The sequence below is a fragment of the Bradysia coprophila genome, unplaced genomic scaffold (genome assembly GCF_014529535.1).
Source record: "Bradysia coprophila strain Holo2 unplaced genomic scaffold, BU_Bcop_v1 contig_138, whole genome shotgun sequence".
Taxonomy (NCBI): domain Eukaryota; kingdom Metazoa; phylum Arthropoda; class Insecta; order Diptera; family Sciaridae; genus Bradysia; species Bradysia coprophila.
In genome coordinates this window covers 549,336-560,958 of record NW_023503409.1, presented here as the reverse complement: position 1 = coordinate 560,958, position 11,623 = coordinate 549,336, and the positions used below count along the sequence as shown (strand labels likewise).

The window sequence follows — 11,623 nt, the reverse complement described above, 5'->3', positions numbered from 1 at the left end:
AAATACCGATCTGTTATATGACACTCACCTCAAGGCAAGTTATAATTCACTTCAATCAAAAGTGATCACATAGGGTTCCATTTTGTATGAAATGGTTTTTCCCAGTGTTTTACAGTTGTGTAACACACTGTCAAGTATCAGTACCCTATTGTGAGTACCACTCATGCTTGAAGTGCGTTGTTAAAAGTCGAAAACAGAAAAAAACGTAACATAAAACAATAGCGCCATCTCCGAGCAACGACAGTTTATTATTAGAGATAGGGTAACTTTTAAGTAATGTATGACCATTTTATGTGCGTATTGCTCAAAGTTCTCAAAATTAAAAGGAACAAGAAGAATCAACTGGTCAACTGTTACAGTTCGCTTTTGTGCCTTGTTACGCAATTTTTCATTTATATTTCAAATCTTAAATTCTTAATACACTGCGGCTTTGCTCGGGGGCAAGTACTTATCACGAAATTTCATTAAGATTTAGGATGAAAGTTCTCAAGTTGAATTTTTTGTAATCAATTAATTGGTTTACATGAATGTATAATAGTTTTCATTAAGAAACAAATTACAATTTTTCCTAAAAATATTTTTTACTGGTCAATTAACGCGTCAAATAACGCATTAAAGTTAAAAACAATTTCGCGAATTCTTCCAAATTTTTGCTCAGCTGTCGGTATTCAAGTCTCTATTAAGTAATTTGTAACATGTAGTGGAAAAACATATCGTCACTGAGAAGTAAAAGTTGCACATAGAAAGTGTCGACAAAAACATGTAGCGGAAACAATATCGTTTTTAAGAAGTACAAATCATACGTAGAAAGCACTGGCATCACATTTTCTTTATTATCCGCGAAGAAATCCTTGAATTTTCTGAAATTTTCCTTTATTTTACTGAAAAATATTTTTATGAAAATTTGAAAAATATTCGATAATTCGGAATATAACAGTACAACAGTCCTTGACTCTTAAGAAGGAACACTAGTATGCTGAAATTGTAGCCTACATTTGTGCGTTTCGAACAAAAATTTTACTCGAAATTTTGTTCGTACATTTACGCACAAATGTAGGTTACAATTTCAGCGTACTAGTGTACCCTCTTAAAGTAACTATTAAGGAAATCATGGAAAAATGTTTTCCCAAAAATAGTCTCTCTGTTTATCCCTGATCCTAGTCGCATTAAATACTAACTCAAGTTAACTGAAAAATAGTTTGAGTACTTCCTCAAGTCAACCGTGCAATAACTTTCTGATGGATAGTCCAGACCCACGTTGGGTCACCCAACGTAGCCAAATATAATCGTAAATAAATTTTCCAACGCAGTTTTTGAAAATGGAAAAACTTTTATTGAACTTCTGAGTCATCAATTTTTTTTTAGCCAAAAATAAACAATTTTAATCCGAATGGACATTAAATGAACCATTTACAGTCGAGTCTAAAGGTAAGTCAATATTTGATACTAGAGCTACATCGTCAAAGTATGGATCTAGCATTGCATTCTTGGCCGAAATTCTGCGGTTCGGATCATAGATCATCAATTTCTGCGAATAAGAAACAATTTTCCCATTTTTTTTCTTCAAATGAATGCTCGTTAGCGACATTCATACTAACCATAAACAAGTCGTCAGCCTTATGTTGCACAATTGCCGGCGGTAATGGCGCTGGATCCCATTTCGGAAAGGAAGTCTTGTAGTCAAGAAGATGTACACATCCGGGCCAATTTTCCGTAGTAACTGTACCCATTACCCGAAATATGCGAAAGAGTTGATCAATCTCGCTGTCTCCAGCGAACAAAGGCTTTCGAAGAATCTAAATTTTGAGTGTTGGAATTATTTGCGGAATGTCGAGCGAAGACACAAAGTCTATTTACCATTTCAGCAAAAATGCATCCAAGACTCCAGATATCAACACCAGTTGCGTAGAATTTAGTGCCTAGCAGAACTTCCGGTGCACGATACCATAACGTTACTACTTCGTGCGTCAAAGAGTTGACTGGCATATTAAATGATCGAGCTAAACCAAAGTCTGCTAATTTTATGTGGCCTTCGGAGTCAATTAACCTGCGAAGCATTTCATCAAGTTTGATAATTTGCATAAAATGGCCTTTTGTCACCGTACAGATTTTGTGGTTTTAAGTCTCGATGCAAAATGCGATGAACATGACAATACGCAATTGCGTCCAATAATTGATACATGTAGCTCTGTAAGATCGTTCAGTAAACACTTTCAGTTCAACAATGGAATTCCAATTCGATGTTACCTTCACCAAAGCAGGGGTGAAACAATGTTTTCCCTTTTCCAACAGTTTCTTCAGGTCCATGTCTAAGTACTCGAATACCATGTACAAACTGGCGTTAGCGATTACGACATCAAATAATTGCACAATCGAATGATGATTCAGATCCTTAAGCAGTGAAATTTCACGGATTGCTGTGGACGGGACCCCTTCAGTTTCGCTAAGAAGTTCATTCCGATGCATTAACGAAGTAACAAACAAACAATAAAGAATGGCGCTTGAATCGATGCGACATCATTTACAAATATTGCACAAAAAAGAGTTTTACCTATTTGTCCCACATCATGACAGACCTGTCTTAATATTAAATTAATTTAAATAAATTATTCCGATAATCACACAGATAAAAATGTCCTAGTCGATTTGTGGACAACAAAAAAGCCGAATCATGTGGTGCTACACGAATATAAAACATTTGCAGCACCCCAGGACAAGGTTCCCTTATTTCCACACTTTTGTTTTCTCTAATGCCGTGCGATGAAATTAATTTTGTTTTGTAATTATTTACAACGAATGCAATCGAATTGAAATGGAAAACGCACAGTCTAAAGCGCGTAAAGCACTTACCTTTCCAGTCGGATCTTTTTCAGTGCAACAAATTTTTTTGTTTTTACATCTGTGGCCTTGTAAACAATCCCATACGTTCCTTGTCCGATTTTTTCGATTTTTTGAAAATTCACCAGTTCCGACATAGTTGATCGATCCGAGTCCAACCAGTCGCATTGGCAAACGATTGTTCAATTTAATAATTTTGTGCTCAGTCTTTTTATGTACATACACAATTACAGCAACATTGGCGAAAATAAATTAAATTAAAAGCAGTCCTATCAAATAATGCAACTTTCAGCTAAAATATACGATAACATCCGTGAATTTAGGTGGAAAAGACGCGCGAAAATATCGATCTGACGTGAATGTAGACGAGAGCAGATGTGTATAGGGCAGTGACAGTTTGAAAAAAAGCATTTAATGACATGGGCGGCTGTTTTAAAAAATATCCGACTATTTGTGTTATGACATTCAATGAAAGTAAATAGATAGGTATGGCCAAACGTTCAAATTTGTTCTAGCTGGAGCACATACGGATTTGCATGGCGCCACCTCAAACGAACTCATTTCTAGTGCAAATTTCCACTAGAAATGAGTTAGTTTGAGGTGGCGCCATGGAAATCCGTATGTGCTCCGACTTGTATGGACTGGCCATACCTACTTATCTACTTTCATTGATGACATTAGGTTGGACACCTATTCTATGCTGTTGCTCTATGCTCTATTGGCTGTTGTTTAGTGTATGTACGATGGTTTTAAATTTGAGGGTAACACAACATATTTTAAACATTAATCTAGAGAAATTTTATGCGGTAAAACTTAACAACAATTGTCCCGACGACTATTTTGACTAGAATGGTTAAAGCCCAAAATTTCTGTAAGGACTACAAAGTTTTCACAATTAAAAATTTCCAAACAAAAGGAATCCCAACAAAAATCTCTTCGAGAAAAGTGTGACGCAGTCTTTGAAGTACAATTTCAAAAATGAATGATATCGCTAGAGTTGACGTTTTCAGCTTCGTTACGCAAAAATTAAATTGTACACCCAATTAGTTCAAACAAGCTGGCTTAGTTTTCCTCATCATCTGCCAATAATTTGTAACAATTTTTTTTTTACTGAAAACAACAAAAAATTTATGAAAAAAATCTGCGTCCCATGTGGCAGATAAATTTTCTTGTATAGATCTGTTCCTGAATCTGAATCTGCCACTTTGCGACGCAGATTTTTTTCATAAAATCGTTATTGTTTTCAGTCAATTTTTTTTGTTACAATATTGGCAGATGATGAGGTAAACTAAGCCAAACTAATTGGGTGTACAATTTAATTTTTGCTTAACGAAGCTGAAAGCGTCAACTCTAGCGATATCATTCATTTTAGAAATTGTACTTCAAAGATTGCGTCACACTTTTCTCGAAGAGATTTTTGTTGGGATATCAGTCGTTTTAAAAGTTTAATCAACACTGCTTTTTAGAACAGTCCTAGTTCTAATTTGTTGGCACTGCTCTGGCATATCATATCTAAATTAATAAAATTTCCAAACAAAAGGAATATGGTAAAACTACCAAATAAAGGTCCCTGTTGTTATACGAGCCAACACGAGCTCTCTATTGTCTTTTGTTTTGTTTGTTGGAAAGAAAAGACAGTTCGTATTGTATGAGAGGATCGTATTTGGTAGTCTTACCTTCTGCGTTCTTTGTTTGGAAATTTTCATTTGCAGAATCTTGTGGTACTCGCAGAATTTTAGGGATTTATTCATTCTAATCCGAATAGCTATGTCGTTAGAGTACCACAACCTAAGTTAAGTTACTCCCTAATACCAGTTGAAATGAACATTATCAACGCCTCATCATGCAGCAGAACAATTCGTGTGGTGCAACTAGTAAACCACTATTTGATTTGAATTTACACTGTTCCCAGTTGAACTTTGTCATTGACAATATCCCTTAACCACCGAAAAACAAACATAATTTAAAGGTTTTTTGATAATATTTTAGTAGATCATAGAAATTAACATTTATTACCGACAGCATTAGTGTGGAGTTCTAAGATAATATATTGTTAGGCTTGTGGAGGAAGAGAAACGCGTTGTTCACTCGTCTATATCCAAAACTGGAATGAATTTATTTCACAGTCGTACAGGGTATTTATAACTAAGTTCGGAGGTTACTCTGTTAATTACAATTTAAAGGCAATCTATGATCGCCACCACAATACCTCCCCTCCTATTCTGAAAGATTTAATAGTTCATTTTCGAGTTCCAAACTCATTTCTTCGGCAGTTGGAATGGCATTTCGTTCCATCGGTTCGGGTAACAATGGTGGTGGTAAGTTTTCCGCATCAGATATGTCCAGTTCATTGTCCATCGGTGGATTTGCGGGAGCTGGATTGCGCATAGTGCACCAATCGGGGCATCGCCGGATGTCTGTTGCCTTTCCAAACCTTTTGTGGTTTATGCAAATGGTTCTGGGTATTGGTGTGTCGGCTGCCTTGTTCAAAACACGGCGCATATTGGATAGACGAATTTCGGCGGGACCAGCAGCTTGTATTGCAACGGATGATGAATTTCGAGACGACGATGGTACTGGCTGAGCTTGCATTGCGACGGAGGATGAATTTCGAGACGACGATGGTACTGGCTGATTGGAAGGGCCACTTTGATACGGGGCAAAGCGGTGGGCCTGTTGATTTGGTTGTTGTCCAGGCCAAGTCTGTGTGGCTCGAGATGCGGAACGGCGTCTTGTACGGCAGGGCGGCTGCATAGTGCCGGCTTCCATACGAACTAAAGTTCGCTGGATGGCGGTAACATCTTGTTTGAGTTCAGTAATACCGTTTGCAATTTGTTGCAAAAGTTGTTGAACTGAAGTCATTTTACTTTTTTTATTTTTTACGATGTTTAAGGAATAAAGATCGTTATTAGACTGATAAAATTTTGTAGGGCGTATGCCGTATTTATAGGCCAAGTCAGTGAAGGGTTGATCGAATTTAATTCAAATCTAGTAGTTCGTATGAACAAACTAGTAGAGTGATTTATTCGTACAGTGATTATTCAGTGTACTTTGTAGTTCCTTAGTTAATATATCCGAATCTTTGAAGAAAATCGGAACCTAGAATTATGTGTGAAGTATCTGACGTGTAGAATTGCCACGTAAAGATAGTTCCACGTATTTTAATAGTTTTATCACACAACCGATATAGTGGGAAAATTCTGTTCGGAGTGTATAATGATAGTTGAGTCGGCTGGTTTTCGAAAATAAATTCCGGAAAAACAGAGACTGAACTTTGTGGATCAATTGTTATTTTAATTTGAGTAAATTCGTCTCTCAATGTTGTTAGCATTTTTAGTAGTAGAGGAATTATTTCGCAGTTGTTGTTCGATTGAAGAACAGCTGTTTAATGTGAAAATTTTGTTTATTTCTTGCGTATTTATAGGAAAGTTAGTTGGAATCCTCGATAACTAAGTTTTCTAAATTGAAAGTTACGTGCTTTTTAACTTTTATTTCTTGGATTACTTTTTCTTCCGAAAGTTGAAAACACGGTTTGAGACGGTCAATACTTATGACTTTTTCAGTTCCTTTGATTTTCAAAGTGAAGTGTTTTTTGTCTCGTTTTACTACTTCAAATGGTCCTTCGTAATTTGGTTGGAGAGGTTTTTTATACCCATCCTTACGAACGAACACATGTGAACAATCTTTAAGATTTTTGTAAACAAAGATTTTTTGTTTATGATGATTTGAGCTCTCTGTGGGTTGAATATCGTTCATATGTCTTTTTAATTTTTCTACAAAAAGAAAAGGATCTTTTGTAGGATTTGCTTCAGCGTTATTGAAGAAATGGTAGGGCAATCGTATTGTTGAACCGTAGACCATTTCTGAGACTGAAGCGTTTAAATTTGGTAGGATAATTGATCGTAATCCTAGCAATATTAACGGAAGGATTTCAACCCAATTGGAATTGTTATGGCATTTTATAGAATTTTTTAATGTTGTGTGCCATCGTTCTACAATTCCATTTGCTTGAGGATGGTATGAAGTCGTTCGAATCCGTTTAGTTCCGAGGAGTTTGTTAAGTTGATCAAAGAGATCGGATTCGAACTGTTTACCTTGATCTGTCGTTATGATTTCTGGTACTCCAAAACGAGAGATCCAATGGTACAGAAGATGTTTTGCAACTGTCTCAGCCGAGGCATCTTTTATTGGAATGGCTTCTGGCCAACGGGTGAAACGGTCGATTATTGTTATACAATAGCGGTACCCTTCGGAAACGTTAAGCGGTCCTACTATGTCTAAATGAATGTGATTGAATCGTTCATTAGGAACCTCAATTGGTTGAATTGGGCTTGAATTGTGACGAGTGATTTTACATTTTTGACATGGAATACAACTCTGACAAAATTTTTTTATATCTTTGGACATTGTAGGCCAAACGAAATCTCTTTTGATTGAGTCTGTTGAAGCCTTTATTCCAGGATGAGAAAATTTGTGGACATTGTCAAAAATTATTTTGCGAAAACTAGGAGGGATAACCGGTCGTAGTTTTCCTGTGGAAATGTCACAATATAATTTGGCGCCTTTGTAGTCTGTTTTAATTACGTGGAGACTAGAATTAAGGTTTTCGCAAAACTTTTTGTCGTTTTGTTGTGCTTGTGACAATTTTTTATAATCGATTGAACTCTCGAAAGATATTGCATAGATCGAGTTAATAGTGGCGATACGTGATAGAGTATCTGCGACTATGTTCTTTTTTCCAGGGACATGACGAATATCAGTGGAAAATTGAGAAATATAATTCAATTGTCGTATTTGTCGTGGTGTCGCTTTATCGGATTTTGAGTGGAAGGCATGTGTTAGGGGTTTGTGATCTGTAAATATGGTAAAATCAGTTCCTTCTAGTGTTGAGCGGAAGTGTTTTATTCCTTCATAAATGGCAAGCAATTCTTTGTCATAAGTTGAGTAACTTGTTTGAGCTTCTGACAATTTTTGTGAGTAGAATGCTAATGGTTGCCATTCATTGTTATTCCATTGAAGAATCACACCTCCTAAAGCGAAATCGGAAGCGTCGACGTGTAAAGAGATTTTAGCTTTTGGATCTGGGTGTGCAAGTAATGTTGCATTGGCTAAATCTGTTTTACATTTTTCGAACGCGTCTATCATATTTTTTGTCCAATTAATTGGCGTTTGGTCTTTTTTTACGTTTCTTTTCATGCAGGAGAAGAGTGGTATTTGTGTTTCTGCTGCATGAGGCATAAAACGACGGAAGAAATTTATTAAGCCGAGGAATTGTTTTAATTCGTGAACTTTTTGTGGTAACGGGTAGTTCAAAATTGTATCAACTCGAGACTTAATTGGTTTTGTTCCGTGGTTATCGATATGAAACCCAAGGAATTCGATTTCTTTTTGACCAAATATAGATTTGTTTAAGTTGATGACTAAGCCATATTCGTTTAAACGAGCGAAGAGTTTTCGTAAATGTTCTTTATGTTCTTCTTCGTTTTCAGAAGCTATTAAAATATCGTCAAGGTAAATAAAACAAAAATCTAGTCCTTGAAGAATTTCGTGAATAAAACGTTGAAAAGTCTGTGCTGCGTTACATAAACCAAAGGTCATAAATGGGAATTCAAAAAGACCGAATGGTGTAATTATGGCAGTTTTTTGTACATCATCTTCATGCATAGGAATTTGATGATAGGCTCGAACTAGGTCAACCTTACTAAAAATCTTTTTACCGTGCAAAAAATAATTAAAGTCTTGCATGTTTGGTATCGGGTAACGATCAGGTAAGGTGTGAGCATTTAGTCTGCGATAATCGCCGCATGGTCTCCAACCACCTGTTGGTTTAGGTGTTATGTGTAATGGAGTGGCCCATGGGCTATTTGATGGTCTGCAAATACCGAGACGTAACATTTCATCAAATTCCGCTTTTGCTACTTGTAATTTTTCCGGATTTAATCGTCGTGCTTTTGCAAATAAAGGAGGACAATTAGTTACAATCCGGTGTTTGACGTTATGCTTTTTGTTTGTTGTTTTGAATGAATTCATGTCGAGAATATCCGGGAATTCATTTGCAATTTGGTGATAGACAGATATGTTAGATACTGTTGTAACTGATTGACTTGTTGTACTTTGGACTTCAATTCCATTAACAGTAAGTGAAGTTAAGTTGTCGATGAGTTTTTTGTTTTTGATGTCAACTAAGAGATCAAATTTTTCGAGAAGGTCAGATCCGATGATTGGTTGTTGCACGTCTGCAATAACAAATATCCAACGAATGTTACGTCGGAGGCCCAAATTGAGGGTGACGGATTTGCTTCCATAAGTTTTAATTTGCGAACCATTAGCGGCATGCAAAGTAAAAGTACATGGAGCATGACTTTTCTCTTTCGATGTTGGTGGAATAACGGAAATATCTGCACCAGTATCTATAAGGAAATTTCTTTTTGAATTCTTTTCTTGTACGTATAGGCGACTTATTGTTTTGCCTCTATCAAATTGCGCCTTATTTGAATGGCTATTTAGTTTTTTGACTTGTAGTCTCTCGTGAAAGTACAAGGCGGATTATCTTTATTTTTGGGTTCATCATTGGTGCAACGTTTTGCTTTATTCTTATGAGTCTGATGATACCAACAATGATTGGGATTTCGTCTCGTTTGACTGTTCGAACGAGAGGGAGAACGATATCGTTTATCAGAACTGGAGCGAGATCTAGAATAACCGAGTTTCTTTTGTAGAGAATCGATCTTATCTTCCAGCTTGCAGAACTGCTTTTCGAAATCGATTTCAGACTTCTTACCATAAGAAAAGGCTTGGATCGATGTTTTGTCTAAGGTTTCGTATATTTTATCAGCCATGATTACTTGACGTTCCAACGGTTCGGTGGAACAAGCCAAAATGGACTGAATTTGTTGTGGCAATCGATTAGACCATAACTCATGTAGGAGTTCGTTGCTAACTTTATTACATGAGTTGTCTTGCATCTTACGTAGTAAGGTGGAAGGTTTTTCATCATTTATAGAAAGATCGGAAAAAAGTGTTTTAAGCTTTTGGCGATCTGATTCTTTAAATACTTCAACTAATCGATTTTTAAGAGTCTGATATTTACCATTGTCGGGTGGATTTTTGACTATATTACTGACAGCCGTAAGGGTATCACTGTCTAGCTTTCCAACAAGGTGGTTATATTTTGTATTATCAGCTCTTATGCCAGCAGAGAGAAACTGGGCTTCAACCTGCAGAAACCAAAGTTCGGGGTCTGCTTTCCAGAAAGGTGGTAGTTTTATCTGGATGGTGTTTATTGCACCCCTTATGTTATTTGCTGGTCCAGGTGGTATAATTCCATCTACCTCTTCTAATGGAATGTCATTACCAGCATCATTACCTTCAGCCATTATTAAGTGGTAAACTCAACAGTTGGGTTTGAAGGGTTTTTGGTTTTTGTCTCCACAGATATTTGATCTGGACAGTAAGACAAAAACTTTTGTGTTAAAAGTTTGATTGAATTGTAAAAATCAAATCAAAGTTTTTAACAATTCGTTGCTGACTCGAGGTTTACAAGTAAACGTTCAAAATCACGTCGGGGTCACCAATTTGTGGAGGAAGAGAAACGCGTTGTTCACTCGTCTATATCCAAAACTGGAATGAATTTATTTCACAGTCGTACAGGGTATTTATAACTAAGTTCGGAGGTTACTCTGTTAATTACAATTTAAAGGCAATCTATGATCGCCACCACAGGCTAATGTCTGGACTGGATGTAAGGGCTCTATCCAATTCGATTTTCTTATCATGCAACAACCTTGTACAAGCCAAACTTGGCTTCAAATTTCGGTAATACTCGCGCTCGAATAAATTGCATAAAGGGTTGCAATTCTGCATACGGCTCACTTTCTTCAAGTAAATACCACATAACTCTTGGCATGTCCTTCAAATAATTTGATTTACCGTCACGTTCGAAAAGACGCACAAAGATACCCAATATTTTGATATGACGTTGAATGGCCATGAAATCAGCATCTTTTTGGAACTGTTTAAAATCACGACTCTCTTTAGCAGACGAAGGCAGCATGTCATAAAATGCTGTGAACCAATCATTGACCAGATCACGATTCCGTTGAATGTAAGCATCACGGGTTATTGAAATTAGGTCATACGTGTCGGGCCCAATGACTGCATCCTGGAAGTCGATAATACCCTGCTCTTGCTCACCATCTGTTATCAGTAAATTGCGGCTATGGAAGTCACGATGCACGATTACCTGCGGTTGTGCTAGGGCTGCATTGGCTAGAATCGTGAATGTATGTCTAATCACTGCTTTTTCTTCCGGTTCTGGTTCAATTTTTAATGATGGCAACAACCAATCGGTTAACAAATTCATTTCAGATATTAACTTTTCGTGGGTATACACCGGAAAGACACCTTCACCGTTGATTGATTGAATTTGATGCAATTGTTTTAAGCTTTGGTTGTAATGCGTAACTACAGATGGTCCATCAAGTAACGTCGATAATAGAACATCACCAAAATCTTCCAGAAGTAGGAATCCTTGTTCAAGATCCTTGGCTTCGATGTGTGGTACACGAACATTATGCTCAGCGAAAAATTCATCAATCTTCACGAAAGTTCTACAATTTTCTTTGTCTGGCGGTGCATCCATCAACATAAATGTTTTGTTATTATTCCTTATTCGTGCGTAGCGACGGAAACTGGCATCGCCAGGTAGAAAATTAATTTCGAATTTATCCGAGGAAAGAACAGCTTGAAGCCAATGCAGTATTAATAGGTCACGTTTGGTATGCAT

The 11,623-nt window shown here is 36.8% G+C and overlaps 3 protein-coding genes across 3 annotated transcripts; all 3 read right to left on the bottom strand.

Annotated features, from left to right (window-relative positions):
* Positions 1-1,310: 1,310 nt before the first annotated feature.
* On the bottom strand, positions 1,311-3,211 carry LOC119073243 (cyclin-dependent kinase 2). The gene is made up of 6 exons (XM_037178558.1): positions 2,851-3,211; positions 2,248-2,443; positions 2,106-2,188; positions 1,858-2,047; positions 1,599-1,796; positions 1,311-1,528 (listed from the first exon to the last, which is right to left on the bottom strand). The coding sequence occupies exons 1-6, from the start codon at positions 2,973-2,975 to the stop codon at positions 1,382-1,384; spliced, it is 939 nt and encodes a 312-aa protein (XP_037034453.1). The 5' UTR covers positions 2,976-3,211; the 3' UTR covers positions 1,311-1,381.
* Positions 3,212-4,908: 1,697 nt separating this feature from the next.
* On the bottom strand, positions 4,909-6,524 carry LOC119073244. The gene is made up of 2 exons (XM_037178560.1): positions 6,448-6,524; positions 4,909-6,287 (listed from the first exon to the last, which is right to left on the bottom strand). Exon 2 carries the CDS (start codon positions 5,698-5,700, stop codon positions 5,056-5,058), a length of 645 nt encoding a protein of 214 aa, XP_037034455.1. The 5' UTR covers positions 5,701-6,287; positions 6,448-6,524; the 3' UTR covers positions 4,909-5,055.
* Positions 6,525-10,609: 4,085 nt separating this feature from the next.
* On the bottom strand, positions 10,610-11,623 carry LOC119073175 (N-acetylmuramate/N-acetylglucosamine kinase-like). The gene has a single exon (XM_037178482.1). The coding sequence runs from the start codon at positions 11,621-11,623 to the stop codon at positions 10,610-10,612; it is 1,014 nt and encodes a 337-aa protein (XP_037034377.1).

Bases quoted from the DNA above. Each gene is read 5' to 3' on its own strand.
- LOC119073175 (XM_037178482.1), bottom strand. From the start codon at position 11,623: ATGCATACCAAACGTGACCTATTAATACTGCATTGGCTTCAAGCTGTT.
- LOC119073243 (XM_037178558.1), bottom strand. From the start codon at position 2,975: ATGTCGGAACTGGTGAATTTTCAAAAAATCGAAAAAATCGGACAAGGA. The intron at 2,189-2,247 runs GTAACATCGAAT...ACGATCTTACAG, and splicing joins TCACCCCTGCTTTGGTGAAG to AGCTACATGTATCAATTATT. The intron at 2,048-2,105 runs GTACGGTGACAA...AATGCTTCGCAG, and splicing joins GACTTAAAACCACAAAATCT to GTTAATTGACTCCGAAGGCC.
- LOC119073244 (XM_037178560.1), bottom strand. From the start codon at position 5,700: ATGACTTCAGTTCAACAACTTTTGCAACAAATTGCAAACGGTATTACT.